At 43.6% G+C, this 26,861-nt stretch overlaps 1 protein-coding gene across 30 annotated transcripts in view; it reads right to left on the bottom strand.

Moving 5' to 3' along the window:
• Positions 1-26,861, bottom strand: part of SPTB (spectrin beta, erythrocytic) — a 99,235-nt gene that overhangs the window by 53,485 nt on the left and 18,889 nt on the right. For 13 of the 30 annotated variants that reach the window (XM_083463831.1, XM_083463843.1, XM_083463825.1 and 10 more), the window contains 2 exons: positions 6,280-6,478; positions 627-778 (listed from right to left, as the gene is read on the bottom strand). In XM_083463831.1, the coding sequence (XP_083319957.1) occupies positions 627-778; positions 6,280-6,427 (300 nt within the window). In that variant the 5' untranslated portion in view covers positions 6,428-6,478. Of the gene's footprint in view, positions 1-626; positions 779-6,279; positions 6,538-9,034; positions 9,097-15,567; positions 15,913-26,861 lie in introns of those variants that run through there. The other 17 variants (XM_083463846.1, XM_083463835.1, XM_083463823.1 and 14 more) reach the window with 5 other exon arrangements.

The raw sequence follows: 26,861 nt of genomic DNA, 5'->3' as shown, positions 1-26,861 counted from the left end.
AAAATAATGACAAATGGTAGGTTTCCAAATATGCAGAACATACATACATTTCAGCTACATATTACAAAGTTGCCTACTAATTCTTCTCACCTACTTAAACGTGCTGCCTACTTTTTGTTCTCAAAAGCAAAAAATGCAAAACATAGTATCTGTATATGATATCTGATATCATACAACCATGGAACCAGAACAAAGCTCACTTTTGTGAGACCCAGTCCACAACACCAAAGCACAATCTTCCATTTATCTTGTTCTCCAATGGTCATCTTATCTCATCTAGATTACAATGTGCCATGTGCTGAAAGGAGAAGATGAAGGACAGCATGCAAGGGATGGCTGTTGAAAAACAGCCTGCATTAGAGTAACTTTATAGGTTAAACTAATTCCAAAATCGGAAACACAAAATGGCTTCCCGGTACCAATATATGCTGTGAAAAACCTGTATCCACAAACATTACTCCTGATGCTCTACACACAATTTGCACCTTGTTTTCTATGCAGAAAAATAATTTTGTAATCCGAGAAGTATACTTAGGAAGAGCATGATTATTTTCCTTAGGGCAAGAATTCATGTATCTTATGCACTGTTAGTTCCATAGAAGAGCGAAAGTAAGAGAGAATTCTACCAGCAGCTCTCCAGAAAGAACCTCCAGCAGTTTGATTAACATCCTTCCATCTCTGAGGTCCATGTAGAGATCAGAAATGCGACAGGTCACACGTGCCAGGTGGGAATTCACCCATTTGGTGAAGGTTTTCTTCTGCACGGCTTCCCGCTCATCTGAAAACAAGAGAAGACTATCTTAGTCACTGAACTCAAACACTCATAATAAAAATGCACACCCACATGAATTCTGTAAAACTGCTGCACAGGTGCAAACTCTGGTATGCGGTGGGAAATTTTGTATTCTGAAAATCTCAATGATTTGTTTTTGTTTTAAAACTAGTCAGCTTCTAGGCCTTATAGCATCCAAGGAAAGTTTAAATGTTTGGACAGTATTTGGTAAGATCCCCAAAGCCAGACAGGAGCTTTGTAAAGGTCAGAATTTAGTGCCCTGCACAGTTCCTTGTACCTCTAACTATTATTCTCTAGCACTCAGGTTCCAAAGCCCAACTACCACTACTCTCCAGAATACCATTCTGGAATTACAACATTTCAGCAGGCAGCTACTGGACATGCACTTATTGGAAACAAAGCAGTATGGCTGCCCTGGGGGTTTGCCCACACTGGAGTCTACTCTGTGACAGCAGTTGTGTGCATTTCCATTTAATTTGTGTGGTGCATGTGACCCTCAAGGGCCCACTCTGTCACAGGGACATAAAGCCTTGAACTGGGAATCACATTGGCTGAGGCTGAGTCAATCAAGACTGCATGTGCTGACGAATCAGAACCACCTTAAGGCACAGTAGAGAACAAGGCTCTGAAAAACTGGCAAATGTGACTTTCAGGCAGTATGAAGCTCTGGATTGGCCAGGCCTGATATGAATATTAGGATTTCAGTATTAGGATATTGAACTTTGGTCCTTGCTTGATCAGTAGTACAGTATTTTTTGCCTCCTGCCCTTCACACGAATGATCTTTGAAGCTTAAAAAGACACTGCAGTAAGAACAAAAGCTGTTTAAGATATGTTCCTGAACTTGGCTTCTTCACTATTATACCTTTATAGACTTCTTGAAGCTCAGTTACTCAGATCAATTAAAGAGAGAGTCTGAATTTGTTCTGAGAACTTTTTATTAGGTGCAGCATGTCCACAATTTGACACTTACTCTGATGCTAATTGCATTTCCCAGGACCAGAAAACTAAATGAATAATACACAGCTCATCTAATTACATCATCACTGTAATTTAATTTAAACTATCCTAGCCTTTCCTCTCACTCTACCTCCCCCTCCTTTGTGTAAAGCGAGGAATGGAAGGCAAGAACCAGCCATGGAGGAGAAAGAAGCTAAGGTGCACTTCCATTTTAAAATCAGGCAGCTTTTAGAAAGCTAGCTACTGGGTACAGGGCTTGCGATGTGTCAGGAATCCAAGAACGGAATTTCCAAAACGTAAGTCTCAAGTTATGTGTCAGAGTGACTAAAATAGCTATGGCAGTTACCAGAATCACTGATAACAGCAGGGTACTGTTTGAACCCATCTGAAGAAGGGACAAACTGTGCTTTGGGACACAGTAATACGCAGGGCATATCCACACTTACCTTTTGCCTTGCTCTTTCCTGCTCTTTTTGAACTTTAAATAGCAGGTTTTTGCAGAGAAAACGCCAGAGAAAAAAGAAAAGGGGTGTGTGTGTGCTTGGACACAATGTTTGGACCCAGGCAACTGGGTTTGCCACATGGTGTATTGTCAACAGGAAGCTTGCAGGCAATTCCAAATTATTGAGGAGCGTACCTGCAGTAAACTATCATTGCTTCATTCTCCCATTTCCCCCATTCCTCCAACGCAGAATTCACTTCCCCTATTCCCCAATATATTGTGCTAAGAAACATTACTGCCTGTTTATTGCACGTTTCCCCTGCAGGGAGAAAGTGCTTTTGACTAGGGACCCCTCTAATTGCATTAGATTCTTCCTCCCACCCACCCGACTTAATTGGATGAGCTCCAGGCTCCCAAGGGCTTAAAATTCTATTTAGCCAAACTGATGGGTTCAAATACAAAAGTGAACTGGGGAGTGAGTAATATTTAGACAATATGATCTCAGTTTATTGTTCAGCTAATTCAGATTTTGTTAAGAGTCGTGACTTGAGGCACATGTCAGATTCAAGCCTTCATTAGAGCAGTGTTTCCCAACCTTTTTTGGGCAAAGGCACACTTGTTTCATGAAAAAAATCTCGAGGCACACCACAGCCCCGTGACGTCAGCGCGCAGCGTCACGCCGGGAGGGACGCACGAAAGTGTAAGTTTCAATTCCCCCCCCTTGCCTTCCTTCTGTGCCAACCGCCAAAAAGCCAAGAATCGCGGGACCGCCAGCGGAGGGGGGGAGGGCGAGCGGAGGCAGCGGCGAGCCCCGTTCCTCCCCATCCGCCCCATTCCGTGCAAGGAGCGCAAACAGGTGTGAGAAGGGAGTCAAACCTGTGGGCCGGCGCCGGGGAACCTCCAAGCTTTGGGGGTGGGGGGGGGAGGAGGCAGCAAAGCGAGGCAGGAAGGAGAGCGCGGCTTGGCTGGGTGAGCTTTGGCAGGGGCAGGGAATGAGAGCCGCGAGGCGGGCGCTGCGGACGGAGGCGCTGCCCGCCGAGCTCGCAGGCAGCCAGGCAGGCAGACGGCGAGAGCCCCGCGCTGGGCGGCCTCTCCTGGGAAGTTTCAAAGCTGTAGTTAACTTTTTTAGATTATTATAAAAAAAAATTGAATGCTGGAGCACGATTTCTGTTCTCATCCTGAAGCAAAGTTCTTAACCCAAGGTAATATTTCTGGGTTAGTGGAGTCTGTAACCTGAAGCCTCAGTTACCCGAGGTACCACTGTCCCATGTAATGTAGTTTTGTGTTTTTGTGTTGTGAGCCTTGGATGTTAAACAGCCACCACCACCGCAGGCCCTTAAAAACAAGGTACTTTCATATTCATCTTTACTTGGAGGCAAGCCTCCCTCTTCCCAAGGGGGCCACTTCCCAATTCAGAGTGCTTGGCACCAGTGCTGGATTTGGGACGCTGCTGGCGGCAGAGGGGCGCAAATAACAACACTGAACAGATCCGTTGGAAAAAGCAGCTGTACCAAAATGAATTATTGCGAAAATGAGGGATATTTGAGGGAGGGGCCGTCAAATGTTGTCCTCGCCCAGGACGCCACTTGAAGGAAGCAGCGGGGGCGGACGCGGGTTGGAATCCTCTCAGCCCGGCCTCCCTCACAGGGTTGTTGTAGGGGGTAAATGGCGGGGAGCCCCGCCCGCCCCCCCCACCGGAGCTCCTGGGAGGGAGAAAAAGGAATGCGAAAGCGCTAATAATAAAAGCCAATTTATATATGTGGAGAGAGGGAGGGAACCCTGAGGCCGCGTCAGGCCCACAAAGGCGGGAAGGGGCCCCTCAGGCCGGCAAAGAGGCCGGCAAAGGTCACCTCTGACGCCCTTGCGCCTCCCTCCCTCCCTCCATTGCGCGCGCAGCGGGGGGGTGCCGCTCACCATCCTCCGTGGCTGCGTGTGGCGGCTGCAGGTCGGCGGGCCCCTCTGGCGCGCGTGGACGGCGGCGCCCCTGGCGCAACTCAGGCGCTGGAGGGAGCGGAGCGAGCGGTACATGGCGGAGGCTGAGGAGCGAGGCGCCGCGGGCGGGCGAGGGGGAGGAGGACGGAGTGGGCGGAGTCGCAGCCAATGGGGTGGAAGAAACCCATGTTTCCTTTTTGAAAGAGAAACTTTTAAACGAGCGCGTGGTTGAAGAAGGCGCTTGCTCAGCTCCCCTCTGCGCCTCGGAGGGCGAGTTTGAGCACGCGCAATGCGCCGCCCTCCCGCCCTGCGCCGCCGCCGTCTCGCGCTCCTCCCTTTTGCGCGCGCTGCCCCTCCGCCGCCCCATTGGCCGGGTCCTGTCAGCTGATCCTGTGTTATTTCCTCTGTGTGTGTGTGTGAGGGGAGAATGGAGAGAGAAACCTCGGCACCACCACCGCGGAGCCGCCCCCGGCTTGACGCGGATCCTCGCCGCCGCCGCCCCGCCTCTTGCCGCCCGACTCGCCCGCCTCCCTCCCACGGCACACCAGGCAACGTCTCGCGGCACACTAGTGTGCCGCGGAACACCGGTTGGGAAACACTGCATTAGAGGACCGAGGCTGCACATAAAGCATTAAAACGCCGGCTGGGAACAATCATCGTGCACCCCAGTTATTAACTGAACAATTCAAATGAAGATACAGCAGGTGGTTCATCATATGGAATTCTTGAGCCGTGTTTCTACACTGCAAATGTGAGCTGTTCTGAGGATCATTTGTTAAAGCTTCATTGCCACTTCCAAGATCTACAAACCTTAAAGATCTTAGGCCAGAAGCTGCAATAATTAAACAAGTCTGGAAGCTTGTTTAGATTTGTATTGGTTTGAAATTAGCATTTTGTATCAAGGCTGAAAAATGTTTTTTTTTTCTGCTAAAAATTAGAGATTTCAGGCCAGATATATGAATGACATGGGGAGAGTTTCTTGCTTTCATCCAGAAGGCTACCAAGTTAGGTGGCCACTCTTCTGCCCTTGAAATCTGGCCTGTAATATACAGCAATATCCCTTTAAATAAAGAACCCCTGTAGATTCACAAATAGAATCTCCCACCATTTCTGCCTCCTCTCTCAGTTAACTGGAAGGCCTTTCCTTGGCCTAAATATAAATTCCTACCACTTTCATTTGTCTACACTCAGCTTTTCATTCATTCTACACGGCTGTGTTGTGCCCAAAGTTATGCAGTTCAGTAGGTAATGTATATGCCATCTCTCTTTCTCCCAAGTGCAAAGAAGCCTGTTAAAAATACTTAACAGTCTTGTTCTGCAAGCACTGGCTTTCTAGTTGCAAAACAAAGCTTTTAGTGGGTGCCTGACTTGACAAATCCCCTTGTCTGTCCACCTTTCCCACTGCCACCTGCCTACTCAGACCTCTCTGCACCTGATTATTGACCACAAAGGAAACACAATACAGCAATATGTTTGCTGCATACACCTTGTCTCTTGTTTTCCTTCCAAGTGCATGTGAGTATGTGAGTATGTGCTTGCAGGTCTTGTAGCCATACAGCATTTCCCCAGCTGTGGGGAAACCACAGCCTGCTATATAGCTACTTAAGTGTGTGAGCTCTCTCCCCTTCTCTTTGAGAGACTGCCCTTGATATGATGGTAGCAAAAGGGAGTGATGGATGAGAGAGGGGCAGATGGCCACAGCAGGTGATATATGGCCTCAGTACTTATTTGCAAAGCTACATTAAAGCCTCCAAGATGCTCTGACACTAGCCTATGGTGAAGAATCATATAAGCACCACCTAACATAATATTAGGCTCTAAGGCAATCCCAGACAACCTGACCAACCCAAGCCAAATGCAACCTACCAGCCACATACATTAGGCTGCCAGAGTCTTAAGAAAGCTCTTGTTTTTTCCTGCCTGCCTGCCTGGGACTACAAAAACAGAGACGCCATCAAGAACTTGGCAGACTGGTGCTTGGTAATTGAGCTGGCGGCCTGCAGGTTGTGCAGAGCTCTTAAGAGGGCTCTTTGAAAAATGAAGGGATAGCAGCAAAAACAGATCCTACCAACGTGTGCTACTACTCAGTGAGGAGAGAAAAGTTAGGGATCAGCATATAAAGAAATGTCTGCATGAGGCAATGCTGTGTGTACCTGCCAGAGCTTTGATCCGAGATCTCTCGAACAGCCTGGCAGAACTGTTGTCATTGTCCAGCTCATCGTCAGATGCGTCCCAGCGAGCGTTGATCCGACTGTACTGCTGCTGAATCTCCAAGTGATCAAAATCAGTGGCCGATGTCATAGTTCTGGGCGTTTGGCTGCTGTTCTTGTTTTAGTTAGCATGAAAAGGCCCCTGAAGGGAAGCAAAGCAAAGTGTTACCTCTCCCAGGAAAACATGTTCTTAGTCTCCCACTGCCACCAAAACACACACACACACACACACACATATCTAAAAGCAAAACAAGACACCTCAAGATAATTAAAGGAAGCTGCAAGCCACAATTGCCGTTTACATATTTTTCTAACTCCCCGCTTCTGCACGTTATGAAATATTGCAGCAGCCACCAGCAGGGTATTTGAATGCATCAGAGTTAACTGTGCCCAGTAGGTGGGGATATAACTTACAGGAAGATTGCATTTCGCATAGCACAGCCTGCCTTTGTGTGGAGCTTTCAGAAAAACATTCTGCTAGTCTCAGGATTTACTTTGAAGTGGAATCGATGCATCCCATGTGTGTATATTTTTCAGGTTGTCCACACGAAACTGTCCTCATTCAAGTGGCAGCCTGTGCTGGCGTTGTTCTCCATCCTCCCAACTTTAACTGAGATTTTCAGGGGGGACAGGGACGAACATGTTTTTCATGTTACCCAACTGTGGACATATTGAAGCACATTGTGTGGGTTCTTTCAATGTGGGTGGGGACTATTCTCTCTACTTCCATTGGTGGACTGTTTGTGCATCTAGGCACAACACACACACTTATTTTTTAACCTACTGTTTTGTGCAAGTCTGTTATACGAGAAAACATAGTTCATTGTTGTTGTTTTCTTTAAAAAATGGCAATGGACAGGTAAACAAATGCCTGTGTGCATGCCTAAAATGGAACTCCTGTTTCTGGAACAGGGTGGGTGGGCTACTAGTGGGCTTGGCATGACACAGAAATGGAGTTGTAGACACTATATTCTCCAAAAGGGGAAAATGAATTCACACTGGGAAGAACACAGGAAGGGGCTAGAAGGACTGGTCCTCTCTCTCACAATCCACATTTTCTGTCCTTTTTTGGGAGGAAAGACGTAACATGAATCCTGACTGCCTTCTTCAACCTTCTAAAAGAGCAGAAAGAAAAGCTCAGATAATGCACACAAGTGCAAGCTCTTTTGCAATCCTAGGCAAAATTTAAAACTTGATTTTCACCCTATACAATCTGCCATATCTTATTGTATGCAAGGGTAGGGATTGTTTTCCCGCTAAAGGGATTTTCCTGCTTCAGCCCCCTTTCCCTGCTCCTTACAAGTGAAAGGAGAAAACTTTGTTCCATTCACCATGAAGCAACAGGAAAAAAGCTACAACCAGCAAATCCAGGAAGGAAGGGGTAAGGACACAAGGAAGGATAACCAAGTCCCAAACAAATTTGACTATAGTCACGCAGAGAACAGAGCCTCTGTCTTATCTGCACTGAGTCAACAGCACCTCTGTCTTATCTGCACTGAATTTGTTCACCCACATTAATTCCTCAGGTTTGTTGCTTATATTGAGAGGTAGAGCTGAATTTCATCAGTGTATGGTGACACTTCAGCCTAAACTTCTGGATGACCATTCTCAGTAATTGCATACAGATATTAAAAAGCAATGGGGACAAGATGAAAACTTGTGGCACCCTGAATGCCAAAGGCTAGAAAGTCTATAATCTCCCAGAGCCACCTTCTAGGATCAATCCTCCACAATGATCAGAACCACTGCAAGACTGTGTTCCCTAATCCTACCACCACAAAGTACCCAGAAAGATACCATAGTAAATTGCACTGAAAGTTATGTGAGAGGCCCAGGACAATCAACAAGGTCACACTCATTATGTCCATTTACTGATATGGGTTACCCACTAACACAGGGGGAGCCACCCTGATGTTCTCAAGTTGTTGTTGGGCTGCAACACCCATCAGCCCCAGCCAACATGGTCAGGGATAATGGGAGTTGTAGTATAACAACACTTTGAAGGTATTGCCTTGGCTACTTATGCACTAATGCAATCAATACAGTTTTTATTCCAAAACCAGGCATAAAACCAGTCCAGAAAGGATCTTAAAAATCAGTTTAATCCAGAAATACATGGAGTAGAGATGCCACAATAAGCTAAAATATGTTGCATAAAAAAGGCAACAGTTATGCTCACTCAATTCCAAATTGGATTCCTACCCCTTTTTCACCAGGAATCAGATCACCATTTCCTTTCAGGGTGTTGGCACTACATTCCCCATCCCAAAAAATAAAAACAAAACCACCTCCGACTGTCTGAAAGAATGAAACCAAAACACCTGCTCTGGTAGCTCTAATCCGTCAAGGTGGACTATACGCTTCTGATTATGCATTGCCAAATCAAATTGAAAATTTTGGAAAGGGGATGCAGTTTTTTGAGCCTTTAAATCCCTAATTTATAGCTGCTGACATTATAGTGAAAGCAGGGCAGCTCAAGAAATCCCTGCATCCCCAACTGTCTACAGTGTTACAGATAAACTGTCCTTATAGCATTACAATCTATACAAGGCCTTCTTGAGAATGGACATACTCAAAACTTCCTCTTTCCTGAAACATTTGTAAAGACTGCAGTCCTGGACCAAATATGCTCTTTTAGGATTTCAAAACCAAACCAAACCAAAACATGCCACTAATGCTAAAATAGCAACACAGCTACCTGTTATTGAAGATTTGTTTCTCTCCCTTGGCACTACTGTTTCTTGTAACACCTGTGATAAACTGAGGGAAGATAGGGCACAGAAACTGCATTATCTACTGTTATACTGCATAGTTTATCAGAATTCATTTTTTCCACTTTTTCTGCTCAGTTTCTTTGGGATTTCCTTTGGTCATGGTAAGTGATGGAAAAATTAAAGAAAACTAAACTAATGTGGCTAATTAATTTCTATCCAAGTTCAACTCATAATTCTTTACAATCCCAACTAATACAATCCACTGAAATCAGCATGATCTAAGCACAGTGTTATTTTATTTTTTATTTCAGTGAGACTTAAAGTGTGTTTCACTTTCTCTTAACTGTATCTTTTTTTCTGCATGATGCTTCAAGCCAGGGGCTTTGCAGAACACAAGTAACACACATTTAATTGATCGGATCTTCTAAAGTGGAGAAATTGGCCCAGCAAACCTAAATGTGAAATTATGGCTAAGAGGCTATGTTTAAGCTGCTAATAAGGATTTAATGTCTCACACAATTTAGTAAGTGCTCATGTGATCCATGATTGCTGAGAGTATGGCCAAAAGACTCAAAAATTCTGCTGGTGTGTTAGTGCTCTTCAATATTTACCAGACAAGACCCACATTCCCAATGTATCAGACTGAAGGAAAAGTTATCTTTCAGCTAGCCTATGAGAGGATGTTCTCCCCCATTTTATCTGTTTACTAGCCAGATTCCCAGCAAACAGTGGGAACATGTAAGGGTGGGAGACTCCACGAATAATGCTTATCTTTATTTTCATATTTACCTCTTCCTCTGGGACAATATTTCTCAAAGTCTGCTCACAGCTGCACTGTGGATAACCACCTTGTTCTCTCACATCTACTGCTCTCTTCTCCCACTCTGGTTCGAGCATCCCATGGTTGCTCTCCACAGCTTCTATTTATCTAGTCTATATATGCACATATTCATCTGTACATGCACATGCACAGACATACTCCATGGCCCATATTCCAGGGATTGGGGACATATGGCTCTCAACATCTCTGTGCTGGCTGGGACATTGGAGCTCAACAACAGCTTGAAGGCAATAGGTTCCTCACCCCTGACACACACACTTAGGTTGAAATCGCACTGGCATAATCTAGCACAGGCATATCACAGTGCACTTGGGAATCTTCCTTTGTTTCAGTGAGTGTGCATTATCACCACTTAGAAATCATGGGTCTCCTACTTTAAATGTCTAGCTGCTCAAGCAAAAGATGTTTACCTTACTTGCCAATCTCAGATGCTGGTCCATACTTCCCTATGACCAGACTCCAATATAATCCTATCGCTTATTGTAGTTGCCAGAGCCGAACACTGTGTACTGCCCTTTCTTCATTGCCTGCCCCGTTCTCCTCCCCGTCTTGCCACCATTTCTTTCACTATTACCTGTTCCACAATGCAGTTTCCTTCACCTTTTCTCTGCCCCTCCGGTGTAACTAACAAGACTGAGAGGAAAACAACCAATTTCACCCATGAGAATTCCTACAACTCTCACCACTCTCTAGTCATCCCTGAGATGAACACAGTCTGAAAAAGCCTTCTGGGCATTTGCAAATCATCCTGGAGGAAACAAATGCTAGCACAACTGGCAGAGTTTGACCCCAGATTGTCAAGTTTCACCCAGACCAGGTGGAGGGGAGAAATACCAAAGGGGATGGTATGAAGCAGACAGCCCTGGGGAAGGAGAGGGAACTGGGCAAGAGAGCTATGCCTGTTAACTATGACATAAGGAGGCCTTCCCCAAGGTTAAAATGTGTGTGTGGGGGGGGGGGGAATCCCAAATACATATAGTGAGATGAGGAAAATGATGGGCGGGGTACTAAAAAGCAGAAAGAATGTGTCTTTTCACAGGTGACATAAAAACACACAGAAGTTGAAATAAGATAATAAATCCACCTTCCTTCATTAGTCATCAATCAATTAACCCCCCCCATACAATCAATTTAAAGCAGCATTTTTGCATTTCACACATTCACACCAACAGATGGAAAGAAGCTCAAAAGCACTTTAAGTGGCAGGTATAAAATTTGTCTGACAGTCACTCTATGTATGTATTTCCCTCAGCCAGACCTCAAAGGCAGCATAATAAAGCATACAGGTAAGCTGCTCTAACCCTATACAGTGGCACATACAATTTGCTTCAACCTGTCCTGTGATTATGTTTGGGAGAAAGGAATAAGAGACTGGAGCTGTGATAGCCTGAACCTATTACACTTATAATTATAATTGCTCCTTGGCTTTTGTTATGTATGACAGGCATTTCCTTTTGACCAGAACTCCTTTGAACACACAGTCTGAGGTGAGAGCCACAGCAGTTTGGAATATCTCAGCAGTTCCATGTCACTTGATGGCAGCAGAATTGTAAACATATGAACAGGTGTGCAAAGGAGGAGGAGATGGCTGAGGTTGCCACGAAGACATTCATGCCAGCTTATAAACTATTGTCTCAAGTTGATGACTAAGCCGCTTTTTTACATTCTCCATCACTTCTCACGTCAGCAAAGTGAGTCCAGGAGGAAAAGGTGGACACACAGACAGATGTACAAATATGGAAAATTGTGCAGATAGGTAAGTTATTTTTGCAAGATTCTCTCTGTCTGGTCAGCAGTTATGTGTAGGCAGCTGTTCCCTGCTGTTGAGCTGTGTCTTCCTGTTCAGATGTAAAGACTTTTCTAGGCCATGTCCCCTGAAAGAGAGATTTTTCTGTCTTATGAAACGGACCAAAAATTCCCACCAGATAGAGATTATTTTTATAGCCACCTTTTCTGCCATCTTAAGTACTTTCTCTCCATTCTCTCTTATCTGTTTGCAGATCTTCAAGCATTTTAATGCCTTTGGCCTGGGCACAAAGCTCTCTAGTAAACACGCTCCCTGCTCTGACTTCCTTGCCAAACACTATTCTAATAATACCATCCCAGCTCCAACATTCCTGTCATCAGAGGATACGCGAGTGTTCAGATATTTCTGTGTACTGGAACTGCTTCTATGATCACTGAAACAGGACCCTAGAACAGCCCTCAACAGGAAGTGAGCTAGGATGGAATGTAGGACAAAACAGCCACCTGTGCAGTAAGGAAGAGGAAAAGTTTGCTGTCTCCATAGCAATTTATCAGCGCCCTACGAGGAGTGATTTTCAGGGCCTCAACTTCAGGAAGGAAGGAAAGAAAGAAGCCAGGCGAGGGAATTCAATATGCTGCAAGCTGCTAGGCACTTAGTACTATCCGGGGATGTTGAGCCAAATAACAATCCTCAGGCCAGCATTATACCGTAATTCCATATTAAGATGGAAGGCTGGGCTACAAGATCTACTTATAAAAGTAAAGTAGGGGTGGGGAGCTGGATCTGGCCAGCAAGCCAGATAGTTATCTCCCCTATCCCTTGTGGGCCAAGTCTGACAGGTGGGGAGGGCCACCCACCCATCTTTGACCTGATAACTAATGATCTAGCTTAGCCAAAAGGGACCTCTTTGGTTTTTTGCCCACACAGGTATGGTGGAGTACATCGCAAAGAATTTCACTAGACCCTTGCAATGCTCTGTGCGATACCCAACCATCAGTTGACAGTTGGGGCTTGTGGAGCACTGTTAACAGGGCTTTGTGGGCACTGCCATTCAGCTGAAGTGCCTACAAAGTCCCTTTTGGCTAAGCTAGATCATTAATAGTCCCACATCTGCTGTCACATGTGACATCAGGTGTAGGGCAGATGGGCTTGGCTTGGTTTAGCAGAAATGACCTTGTGAGTCAAATGGGCATCCTCTACCTGAAGTAGAGCAAAGGTGCCTCCATATGGTCACTTTTTGGGGGGAATGCATTTAAAGTGGATTAAAGGGCTCTGTCATCCTGGTGCAACTAATTCACTTTTTTAAAAATAACCTGACTTTTTGCAGTTTGGAAAGTGATGAGAAATGCGTTGAAAAGTGTGGGATGAACAAATGGCTAAAGGAAGACATGTGAACATGCCCGCTGCCCCCAAGCAAAAATGAATTATATAATTTCGCCTAAGAAAATGGATCAGTAAATGCACCTGATGTAGAATTCGGCAGCTAGGTTGTTGACCAACGCAAGAAGGTCTGAACATATAACACCATTTCTGGCACAACTGCACTGGCTTCCAATTATCTCTGGACTTAATTAAAGGTGCTGGCTTAACCTATAAAGCCTTATGTGGCTCAGGGTCCCAAAGCCTTGGAAACTTCATCTCTTCTCATGAACCAGCCCAGACCCTGTATTCATCATCCCAGGGAGGCCCTTCTTTGTCTGCCCCTTCCAAGTGGTTGCTCCCCGCTTATGTGAATATCATGGGAAACTATTGGACGGTGGAAAAATCACTTTCCCATGTAGAGAAAGTTTTGAATTAGTTTTAAAAGATTTTAATTTTTTGCAGGAAGTATAGAACATGTGAAAGGATGAATACATGAACATTCCAATTCTCAAGCAGGAGCCAGGCACACATACCTTGAACATTTCTCCGATGAAAATAGGGACGTCCCATTCCATAATAATTTTACTATTTATACCCCACACATCTTATTGGTTTACCCCAGCACTCTGGGCAGCTTCCAACATATATAAAAACATAATAAAACATTAAACATTTTTTAAAAAATCTTTCCTATACAGGATTGCCTTCAGATGGCTCGGGGGTTGGATATCTCCATACCCTCAAACATTTCTCCAATGAAAATAGGGATATCCTAAGAAAAATCAGGACATTCTGGGATCAAATCAGAAACCAGGACAGGGATGTCCCTGGAAAATAGGGACACTTGGAGGGTCTGAGGCAGTAGTTTTAGAGAAAACTGGACGCCTTGAGAGAGGCATTATTTACTTTGTCCCATTGTTACCTATGGTCAATCAGGTTTTTGAAAGAATATAAAATGCTGTAAAACCTGTTTACCAGAAGTAAAAATGGGATGAACATTAGTCCCTCTCTTACTTTCGCTTCTTTGAGAAACCTATCCAGTAGAAAGGAAAGTTTCTCAAGAATCCAAAAAGTCAGTTGAAGAACTGAGCCACACCCACTTAAGGCATAACCCCTTGCAACTTAACCCAGCAGTGTTATCTTGGTTTTTATGCCTGGTCTAGCCTCTCCTCTAACCCCACCCATGTACATCCATGTGCAGGCATTGATAGTAGCACTTTGTGACTTGCTGTTGTCACAGGCAATGTACAGAAGTATAATTAATGTGTACTGGGAATGCTTCCTGCACCATTAAATTAAACTAATTAACTAGTGCTAATTAAATGGTGTATTTAAAAAAAAAATGTTCCACTAAGTACACAGATCTCCATTCAGGATCCAGTATCTCTTGGCTCCTTTTGCTGGGTGAGCAAATAGAGCCAAGAGGCACTAGATCCCGAGTGAATAACTTTGTATTCAAAACTGCCCCCTTTTCCTCCTTGCATCAATGGTGTCTCCAACATCCAGATACTTCACTTTATTTTATTTTAGGGGTGGCAGTGGAGGGGTAGAGGGGTACAAAGGCAGGGGAGCTAGGCACCACAGGGCCAGTGGTGGGAAGAATCCAAGAGTGCCCAGGACTAGCAAGGAAGGAACTGTTCCTGATCCAGATTTACTAGAATTGAGACTTGAGAACACAAAATCAAAATACAATCTTCAGAAGAGTATTGCATTCTGTCCTGGAACCCAGCAAATTTCTTTATTCCCTGTCAGGTCAGACCAGGGTTTCATAGCTCTTTAAGTTTAAAGAAACAGCATGCAAATGATTTTCCCATCTAAATTTATGAATTTCCAATATGTAATTCAGTCTGCTGGGTTCTCACAATCCATTGTTCCCCTTAAGAAAATTCAAATCAAATGATCTTTTGGAGAAAAGCAGCCTCCACCTATTCTCTTTTGGACATCTTTCTCAGTACTTTTGGGTGGTGCACATGTTCTTGGCAGGCCCCAACCCATACTTTCAGTGGAATGCATCTATGCTACATCACCAACATGCAGGATCTGTGCAAGGCAGCTGTTTCACTCCCATTACACACTGGGCACACAGTGAGGCAGACCGGCATCGGTACTCCCACCCTACGGATTCCAACTATACAATGCTCTACTTTTTACTACCAGTCTCCTTTGAAGGCAGCCTGTCTGCAACTTCTCTTTATTCAGAACCATATTTTCATTACCAAACCAGAGGTGAATCATGCCAGCCATTTGCCTTCAAAGGCAGCTTTGTTGTCAAAAATGAACAATGATATCCACACTTTCCAATGCATTTAAAGAGGAAAACTCTAGCCAAGATCACCTAGTCTATCATGCTCCTGTTCCTTTCAAGCGTGTCAGGATTTTAAGTGTTGGACACCATGCCGAACGCATCAAATACCGCTGCCTAAAGTGAAGTACGGTAATTCCAAGGTACATGCAAGGCCGATAACATTTACTGAAGAAGATAAGTGTTACATCACTCCAATCAGCTGCTGTTGGTGGACTACAGTCGCACAAGCACACAAAATGAACTACACAGAAAGGCTGCTTACCTCAAGCTCTCTTTCAGCCCAGAATTAGTTAAAGAAATTTGTGGTATGCCTCTTGCAAACAATTCTCAGCTCCGTATACTTGGGTAAAGGCAGCAACAATGAATGACAACTGTCAAGTCTCTCTCCCTCTCTTTCTCTTTTCTCTGTCTCTCCAGGCTGGCACGATAGAGAGGGTGGGGGAAGTATGTGCATGCCAGTGCAGGTCATTTGAAAGATATAGATAGCAAGTGTGTGCACATATATCTAAAATTGTCTGCAAGCAGCTGTTAGTTCAGAACAGCTCTAAGAGGATCAAGTTTTCTCCTGCAGCCCCAGCATGTATCTGTGGAGTATGAGCAGCAACAAAGACACTGTTAGTTTATACAGCATCTTTCAGCATGTGAAGTCTTGTACAACTGCCATGTCTATCCTGAAAATAATCCATTGAGGTGAGTTAGACTGCAACACAGCAACTTGCCCAAGGCAAGCTTAGTGACTCAGTGGTAATTTGCACTTTGATCTCCTTACACTCAAATTCCAACTCTCCACCCACTTCACCAAATTTGAGTTAAGAAGCGTAGCAACAACAGGAAGAATAGGTTGCCAGAAACATCATAATAAGGATGATCTGCTGTTTTGGAGATAAAGCCTGAGATAAATAAAACTGAATGGCAACACATTAAAGAGTGGGTATTGCTAACATAATGCTTCCATCATCCATAACTATGCTAATATGAGGCTGATGGAAGCTGGAGTCCAACACATCTGGAGGGCTACAGGTTCCTCACCCCTGGGTTCAACTTTTGAAAAGAAAGAACCAGAAATATAGAAGCCAAAGTTGGGAAGAAGGGCAGTGGAGTCTCAGGAGTGTTAGTCCAACATTTTAATTTCTTCTATTCAGCAAAGAAGTTGCCTATTCCCTCCCTTCAGACTACTGTATCTATTAAATAGATTCTAATTCACAGTTATGCTTAAAATTCTACAAGGCAGGCTTAAGCAGTATGTGGACCGAGAACTCCCAGAAGTGCAAGCTGGATTTCGAAGGGGCAGAGGAACCAGAGACCAAATTGCAAACATGCGCTGGATTATGGAGAAAGCTAGAGAGTTCCAGAAAGACATCTACTTCTGCTTCATTGACTATGCAAAAGCCTTTGACTGTGTCGACCACAGCAAACTATGGCAAGTTCTTAAAGAAATGGGAGTGCCTGATCACCTCATCTGTCTCCTGAGAAATCTCTATGTGGGACAGGAAGCTACAGTTAGAACTGGATATGGAACAACTGATTGGTTCAAAATTGGGAAAGGAGTATGGCAAGGCTGCATATTGTCTCCCTGCTTATTTAACTTATATGCAGAATTCATCATGCGAAAGGCTGGGCTAGATGAATCCCAAGCCGGAATTAAGATCGCCGGAAGAAATATCAACAACCTCAGATATGCAGATGATACAACCTTGATGGCAGAAAGTGAAGAGGAATTAAAGAACCTTTTAATGAGGGTGAAAGAGGAGAGCGCAAAATAAGGTCTGAAGCTCAACATCAAAAAAATGAAGATCATGGCCACAGGGCCCATCACCTCCTGGCAAATAGAAGGGGAAGAAATGGAGGCAGTGAGAGATTTTACTTTCTTGGGCTCCATGATCACTGCAGATGGTGACAGCAGCCACGAAATTAAAAGACGCCTGCTCCTTGGGAGAAAGGCGATGGCAAACCTAGACAGCATCTTAAAAAGCAGAGACATCACCTTGCCAACAAAGGTCCGTATAGTTAAACCCATGGTCTTCCCAGTAGTGATGTATGGAAGTGAGAGCTGGACCATAAAGAAGGCTGATCGCTGAAGAATTGATGCTTTTGAATTATGGTGCTGGAGGAGACTCTTGAGAGTCCCATGGACTGCAAGAAGATCAAACGCATCCATTCTTAAGGAAATCAGCCCTGAGTGGTCACTGGAAGGGCAGATCATGAAGCTGAGGCTCTAATACTTTGGCCACCTCATGAGAAGAGAAGACTCCCTGGAAAAGACCCTGATGTTGGGAAAGATGGAGGGCACAAGGAGAAGGGGACAACAGAGGACGAGATGGTTGGACAGTGTTCTCGAAGCCACAAACATGAGTCTGAGCAAACTGCAGGAGGCAGTGGAAGACAGGAGTGCCTGGTGTGCTCTGGTCCATGGGGTCGCAAAGAGTCGGACACGACTAAATGACTAAACAACAACAAATTCACGGAAGAGGGAAATTCTGCAGTTCCTCTTCTGTGTTGTGTTTGTAGCTCCTGCCAAGGGTTCTTGCAGCCAGTGGTTACTGTTACCCTAGTATTCGCTTTACTACTGCTGTATGTGAAAAGTTCAAGGCTATGTTTGTAGCAAATTTTCTTAAAGAAAGCCAGCTTTTCACCACCACTCTCAGCTGTCGGGGGAAGGGGGACCCAGATGCCAATGTAACACCTTTTTTGTTATCTGTGCTGTATTTACAGCATGCAAAATGTCTGCACAATACCATACTGTAAACTGGGGAAATGCACACCATGCCAACACAATTAGATTGGCGAGGCAGGCACAGGGGACTCCAAAATGTGGACAGAAGTGACTCACTTTGCCCATCCTGAATAGCATGCCCCCAGTCTGAATAGGGGCCCTACATGTGCAAATCTCCCTAGCTGAGATTCCTAGAGCTAAGTGAGGTGGAGGAAAACATGCCTATTTCACAAAATGTGGAAGAAACATATTTCCAGGAAATTAATTGCCTTTTCTGTAGAAGAGACCTCATTTCCTGCCAGGTGAGGTAAATCACTCCAACGGATTATACCAGTTATGGCTGCTTGGGGACAGAGCCTAAACCAAATAACTTCCATCTGCCTGCTGAATGGGTAGAAAGCACAAAGCTCCACATTGAAGAAGTGGCAAATATAATCCCTCTTAAAGGTAAAGGTAAAGGTACCCCTGCCCGTACGGGCCAGTCTTGCCAGACTCTGGGGTCGTGCGCCCATCTCACTCTAGAGGCCGGGGGCCAGCGCTGTCCGAAGACACTTCCGGGTCACGTGGCCAGCGTGACATCGCTGCTCTGGCGAACCAGAGCCGCACACGGAAACGCCGTTTACCTTCCCGCTTGTAAGCGGTCCCTATTTATCTACTTGCACCCGGGGGTGCTTTCGAACTGCTAGGTTGGCAGGCGCTGGGACCGAATGACGGGAGCGCACCCCGCCACAGGGATTCGAACCGCCGACCTTTCGATCGGCAAGCCCTAGGCGCTGAGGCTTTTACCCACAGCGCCACCTGCGTCCCTAATAATCCCTCTTATGTACATGCAAATAGCAGCAGCCTTCACACATTGTTCCATTCATGGCAACATGTTCATGGGTTAATTCCATGTCAAGTACCGCAGGCATCATTTTCTGAACTGCACTGAACAAATTTTCATACAAAATTTAAGCGGTAGCTATGTCAGCTATTTCAGAGCAGTTAATGAGAACAAAAGCCAAGGTTTTCATCCACTCTGCTTGAAGAAGTGGGAATGCACATCATTTTCCATCACAGGCTGACTGGGAAGCGCTGCATCCTATGCATAAGAATGTGGAAGGCTGCTTTCTCTTCTCGGCCACAATCCTGCACACAGTTACCAACAAGCTAACCCTACTGATTTCCAATGAAACTTGTGCATTTGTATCAGTTGAGCAGCATTATTACTTTGCTTTTATATAATCACATTAATGCCAGGAAAACACCAGGCAAGTACAAACATTTTTGTGTCCTATTTCTGTTTTGACAGATATTCAGTAAAACTTGTGAACTGCTTTGGGCTCAACATCCCTGGAGCATAAGAGCTCACAGCTGATATTTTAAACAGTTGTCAGCCACTCTTGGACATTAAACTCCCTCCACACCTCCTGACAACCCTCAGCACAATCACATTAGCATGAACGCTTTTCCATGTTGGCACATGAAGCCTCTCTCCTAGCTCAATGCTTTTCTGAATGCAGACAGATACCATTAAGCACTCTACAATTTGTGCTGGCTCATCTAAAATCCGTGTTCAAATTTATTCCGCTTTCAATAACAATAAAAAAACATTATTCTGCTAAGCTGCACATTGCAGTTTTACAATTGTCAGCCCTTAATGAAGATTGAGCAAAACAAAACAAACAGCCAAAAACGCTTAAGTCCCTAGAAAGACTGGTATGTATTAATTTTGAATCTTTAAAAAAAGGCATACTACATGCACAGTACGATCAGCCTCCCTTGATTTAAATATATCTGTTGTTTTCTCTTCCTCCCTTCAAAAATGAATATATTTAATGAACCAGTGCTAGAACATCATGTGGGGCCAAGGCAGCAGTACATAGCTTCCAGTGGGAGAGACCTAGAACCAGCACTTCCTTCCCAGATCCTGTGCAGCACTGGTGTAGCATTCAAAAGCTGAAGTGCAACAGTGGAAAAGGCAACAATAATGTCCCTTTACATGACACCCTGTGAACTTTTTTGAGCCACGAAAGCCATTTCTCAAGTTAATGGAATAATTCAGCCACAAGACCAGCAGTATAACAGCAGCATAAATCACCAAGGCTGCTATGCAGCTACATCTTAAGCCAATCCCATAGCATCATCAAGGACAGTAACTGTTTACGAGGTTAATGAAATGTAACAAAGGCTGGAGATAGAGAATAGTTTTATCAGAGAGCTGAAGGCATTCTGAAAGAAGGGTCATTGCTTCTGGTGAAGATGCTAATTCTACTTTTTGCTTCTGGTAAATAGGTTTTGTGTTGTTTTCGTAAGCATTCCAGAAGTTACAGGGAACAAAATAAATGCATTTCGAGCCCCACATTGGACGAACATTGCAGGGGGATTGGACTAGATGACCCTTGTGGCTTCTTCCAACTCTACAGTTCTGCGAATCTATGTACCAAGGAAAGTGATGTCTCTCTCAACCACTTCCAGCCATTTAAAAACATTGTATTTTTAAAGTTGGAGATAGCTATAGCTTGTAAGCCACATATTGCTTTGAAACAATTCCAATAAATTTCAATAAGCCATAAATTAGAGGTCAGCAACCTTTTTGGACTAGGGACTAGTGGGCACATTTCAAATTTTGAGAGAGTGCTAGGACGCTATTCACAAGATGGCTGCCATGCGGGGTGTATGTGTGTGTAGCAGAACACAAAATGGCTGCCAAGGGGAGTGTGACAGAACACAAAATTAGAGAGACAACCATATGCTTACCATGGGTCAGCTATGTCCCACTGGTCTTTTGGAGACTCTCTCTCTCTCTCTCTTTCTCACACACACACACACACACACACAGAGAGAGAGAGAGAGAGAGATTGTTGCTGCCAAATAATGACAGGGAGCATTCCCAATTCCAGGAAATACAGTGGTACCTTGGGTTAAGAACTTAATTCGTTCTGGAGGTCTGTTCTTAACCTGAAACTGAGGTACCTGAGGTACCACTTTAGCTAATGGGGCCTCCTCCTGCTGCCACTGCGCCGCCTGATTTCTGTTCTCATCCTGAAGCAATGTTCTTAACCTGAGGTACTATTTCTGGGTTAGTGGAGTCTGTAACCTGAAGCGCCTGTAACCTGACGTACCATTGTACATACAAAGTAGCACACCACTCTCTTTTTAAAGAAATTGTTTAGAAATTATAGCATAATTCAGAAGGTACCTGCACATTTTGTCCTGCAAGGAGGGTTGGAGACTTCTGCCCTGAGGAAGCTCTGTTTTGCACCTTCAGTTTTGCCAGTTTGGAACATGCGAACAGCAAAACCCTTCCCTTACAGGGTTGTTGAAAGTCGGCACAAGAAAAAGCCTATAAAGCACTTTTTGCATACTTATATATTAATTAATAAGAATGTGAATGTGAAAACACCATGAGTAGTTTTAGAAGACTGCATTTTTCATTTGTGTAATTCCAGGCATTAAGAACCAGTGGCTGGCAGCAGGTTAGACAATTTTATTTTCAACATAAAATATTAATTATAAGTAATACAGGTTAATTCAAACAAGGAGATGCTTGCCATAGTCATTCTACAGAGGTCAGCCCACCATTTCAAGGGTTGAGCAGTCCAAGCGGGGTTTAAAGAAAAGAAGGGACAGCAGGAGTAACCCATCAAAAGTGAGCACCTGAATCAGCATATGCACATTTTATGCAAATCTTCTTTAGTTGTCATTTTCATGAAGTGTAACACCATATAGGATTGCATGGCAAATCATGAACTGATACCTTCCCTTAAAAAGTTATACATAGCAAAATTCCACAGCCTTGGCGTGCTGCAAACTGAGATTAAATGCTTATGACCAGATAAAGTCTTTTCATTTCTGTCACAATCTTGAGTTTGTGGTTATCATTGGTTGTGCTTTCTTTTTTCTTTTCTTTTCTTTTTTTTTTTTTTTTTTTTTTTTGTTTCACTGGGCTGCTGCCAAGCAAATTCTAACAGGATCCAAGTACTGTTGGCACTTTGGCTAAGACTTGGCATGGTATGCACTAGCTTTGATTGGATCCCCAAATTAACAGGGCCAATACAAGAACACTGTGGCACCTCAAGATGGACTAAACTCTTCCTTCCTCAAATATTTTTGAAGGGGTTTAGTCAATGGCACAGATTAGTAGTAGTGACAAACTATTGTCAATTCCAGACTGCCTGTTCATTTAGCATCAGTCCTGATTTGTGCATTTGTGGGGCTCTTCTATGACAGTTATTTTTTTCCAGCATTCATTCTGATTTGTTTGCAGGGAGGTTATATGACATCGCACCTAGCATGTATTATTCCATATTTTCCAGTGCAGTTTCCCATCACTTTCCTTATTGCAAAGAGGTGTGTGTGTGTGTGTGTGTGTGTGTGTGTGTGTGTATACAGGTTTATTGTGCAAGGATGCCAAATCAACTTTAATTATGCAACCCAAATATGTTGGTATGTAATTGAATTCCACCCAAAATAGTGACAGTCTGGATACACAGAGGGAGGCAAGATTGCAAGTAAATGTGTCAGTATTGTAATAGAGCAGACATAAGCAAACTCAGCCCTCCAGATGTTTTGGGACTACAACTCCCATCATCCCTGACCACTGGTTCTGTTAGCTAGGGATGATGAGAGTTGTAGTCCCAAAACATCTGGAGGGCTGAGTTTGCTTATGCCTGTAATAGAGCAACACACAAATGACAGAGAGTATGGAGTAAGCTTCCTGAGGATGAATCAATACCTGCTGTAGGACTGCTGATGTAGGGCTGGCCATTGCAAAAGCCTGAACTGTCTAAAATAATTTTATCAAATACTTATATTTTATATAAAAAGGTAAAGGGACCCCTGACCATTAGGTCCAGTCGTGACCGACTCTGGGGTTGCGACACTCGTCTCGCTTTATTGGCTGAGGGAGCCGGTGTATAGTCATGTGACCAGCATGACTAAGCCGCTTCTGGCGAACCAGAGCAGCGCACAGAAATGTTGTTTACCTTCCCTCCGGAGCGGTACCTATTTATCTACTTGCACTTTGATGTACTTTCGAACAGCTAGGTTGGCAGGAGCAGGGACCGAGCAACGGGAGCTCACCCCGTCACGGGGATTCGAACCACCAACTTCTGATCAGGAAGTCCTAGGCTCTGTGGTTTAACCCACAGCACCACCTGCGTCCCTATATTTTATATAAGCAGAGGTAAAATCTGCAAAGTTAATGTCTAAATTTTGTTAGTCTTACTTTTGGTTCAACGTGGGTAGGACTCATCCTATTCTCCTTGCCCAAGGAAAAAGAGGCACGAGCAGCTTCTCCTCAGTTGTTTTTCAGTGGGGAGGGGATTGTGCCTTTATTTGAGTAATAAGATTGCATAAGACATGCCAAGGGGATAGGTTGCAGCTGTGCTATATATGCATACCATCTCCTTGAATAGAATCCGATTTCAGAGCCTACCTCTTTCTTCCTTGGGTTAGAGAAACCCTTTTACAGACTTGTGTTTTATAGTCTTACTAGGGACTTGTACTGTAACTCTTTTTAATAAACCTGCATGAAGCTTTTTCTGAAACACACCAAGGTGGTTTGTACGTCAAGATAAACCATGGTTTATTGCAATTGGAATGAGCTGCAGCAATACTCAGGTTTGCACTCTCCCCCTTCCATCTCCTCCGTGGCTTTCAGTTTTGGTTAACCGCAGTGCAGCATTGCATCCAAACTGTAATCTGCAGTTAATCTTAATCAGGCATAGGCAAACTCGGCCCTCCAGATGTTTTTGGCCTACAACTCCCATTATCCCTAGCTAACAGGACCAGTGGTCAGGGATGATGGGAATTGTAGTCCCAAAACATCTGGAGGGCTGAGTTTGCCTATGCCTGATCTTAATTATGGTTTGTTGCAACAAACCAGCTCCATTATTCATGGTTTGAAGATGAAGGCTCACTACAAACAAATGATAGTTAAGATTAAACACAATTATGCTTTGGATGAAATGACAAGCTATGGTGAATCTAAAGCAAGCAAAAGCTTTCTGAATCCTCCTTACTTCTGTACTAGAGAAGGAAAACAAGGGCATACAGTAGAGTGCAAGACCAATGCTTGCTGTGGGTTATTCCCATCATGATACAAAATGGTTTGTGGTGATCTCAAACTGGCCCACAAAGGGTTTGTGGTTTTTTAAAAACTGCACATTCAATTTTGATGGAAATCATTAGATAGCTCATACTGGTGAGAGAATTAGAACCAAACTAGAGAAGAGAAGACATCACTTATGCAATTAGTAATAATGTGAATTGTGTTTTAAAGTGAATAGCTGATGTGAGGGCGCAAAAGGGATTGAGCACCTAGCACGGGGAATAGTGGGTCTCGCTTTGCTACGCCCCATCCCCAGCTGAGATCCTGATCTAGCGCTGGCTCCCTGTATCTGCTATTTTCATTGGTGGGGTCTTTCATTTGCATAATGGAAGCTGTTATTCTGATGCACCCAATGCATGCCCCCAGTGATAACGACTACAACATAAGGACTATGAAGAGTAAACAGCTAAAGCTACCCATATGCCAGGGGTTTCCTGTCACTTGTTGTTTATTTTTAAGTCCTTCACTCAGTTGCTAATTGCATGAATGGTGTCTCATTTAGTTTGGCCCTTAAGTAGATCTCTGCCGGAAAGCTATGCAAGTCAAACAGGCCTGTTCCTCTCTCCACTTTGCTTTTCAAACCAATTCTGTTCAATTAAGGATTCTCTTTGAAAATGTTTTTCCTATTATTAGTATACTTCTCATAGAGCTTGACAGGGACTGAGAGGAGTGAGTTTCTTTGTACCTGACAGTTCTCTGAGAATCTTCAGTGCAGCATTTCCATTTAATATAGCTTGGGATTCCCACAGAGGAAGAAAGGAAAACATTCTTTAGCACAAGAAAAATGGGATGGTCAAACCATAAAATAGACAAAAAGTATTGGCACAGGGAGTAAAATTATTCTAATGCAACTCCTTCAACTCATTAGATTTAATTTATGATCAAAATAAAATTAAAACAGGGATTTAAAATTCAACATTATTATGACAACAAACATAATGTAATTTATTAGTTGCTTTCATTATGTATGAAGATAAAAATGCCCAGTTTTTAATTTATGGAACAGTACAAAACTATAAGATAAACTGCAAATTATCTCACTTGTTTTTTTGAATTTGAACATGATTTTTAATATGAATGCTTTAAAAAAAAATTGCTATTGCATACTCTGTGTTGAAAATGTGAAACGCACACTGTAAATTAAAGGGTAGTTTATGGTAGTTAATGGAAAGTTGCATAAGCTGCTAGCTGAAATATAGATAAGGTCAGGGACTAATTTGAACCATTTTAATCCGCTTGGTTCTTCATATGCATAAATGAATGGCTTTCAGAAGGATCTCACACATTTCTCTAATACCGGTACAATATGAAACTTTTTCACGGTAGTAATGGATCTAAGCATGCAGAAACAGCTCAGTCTTAAAACCAGAGAAATTATTCTCACCTGCGAAATATTACAGTAGTGCATACAAAGAGAACAATAGCCATACTCTGGTATTATGCACAACACTTAGCCTAAGAATCTCATATGGCAAACTCACACAGCAATTTCCGTACCAAAGCCTGTCATCTCTCATTGTTTACAGAAGAAAGTGTAGATTTAGAACCCTGGCATCATGCAGTAACCTGACAATATGCTTTAATCTCCACTGCATCCTTTCATCCCAGAGCACTTTACTTGCTAATGCATGTTGCACAAAGGAACCGCTTCATCCAACTATAAGTATGTCCTCATCTTTAAGAAGACAGCATTCTAATTGCAGAGGAATATTTTCTTATAGATCAAAATAGGAAATTGTTATTATTAATATTATTCACCCTGAGGTTCCAGGGCAGGCAAAAAATACTGAAGACTTATTTCACATAATGAGTATACAACCATAACTCAAATTATGATTGGGAGGAAGATGCAGCACCCTTGCTCTGGTGGAATGAATACTGCATCAAATGTGTGCTCAGACATGGAAGAAAAGAGACAAACATATAACATGTAAAATATATTTAAAAATGTAAAAATTACAGGCATGTCCACGTTGTCAGGTTGCTCACCAGGGCAAGTCAGTTGGAGCATATCTCAGCGATACTTGCCTGACTGCACTGGCTGCCAATCAATTTCCAGGCTCAATTCAAAGTGCTGGTTCTGACCTATAAAGCCTTAAGGGGCTCAGGACCACAATACCTCAAGGACCACCTCTGCTCATATGAACCAACCCAAACCCTGTGATCATCATCTGAAGCACTTCTTCATGTGTTTCCTCTACTAGAGGTCTAGAGACTAGCAACACAAGAAGGGGCCTTTTCTGTGTTGGCTCCCTGTTTGTGGAATGCTCTCCCCCATGTATGTATGTAGGCTAGGGGGAAGGTTATTGGTTCAATTTTGTTCTTTTTGTTATGTATTTTGTGTTCTCTTCAGATGAAAGGTGCTATACAAATTTAATAAATAATAACAATAACACTATCCATTAATCAGGGCAATGTCTGCATACAACATGGACATGGAGGAAAATCAACTCAAGTGGGAGAAAGCTGGAGCATATCCATCACATCACTATATTATCAGTATGCAAGATACACAAAAGGCTAAGCAGCAGCCGGAAGTGCAGCCAAATCCACAGAAGATTGCTTGCTCAAAGCTCCCGCTAGCAGAACACATTAGCTGAATTTGACCCATTACCTTTCCCCCAACCCAAAATAAATCTTATACAGTAGTTTTGTACAAAGCGCTCTCTTTGCATACAAAGTGTCCTTTCATTTCATCCCCCCCCAAAAAAACCTCTCCCATGCAAAGCTGAAGTGTACATGACATACA

The sequence above is a fragment of the Podarcis liolepis genome (genome assembly GCF_965112155.1).
Source record: "Podarcis liolepis genome assembly, chromosome: 1".
Classification (NCBI taxonomy): Eukaryota; Metazoa; Chordata; class Lepidosauria; order Squamata; family Lacertidae; genus Podarcis; species Podarcis liolepis.
Note: the sequence above shows the minus strand (reverse complement) of the source record. Positions and strands in the feature narration are given on the sequence as shown.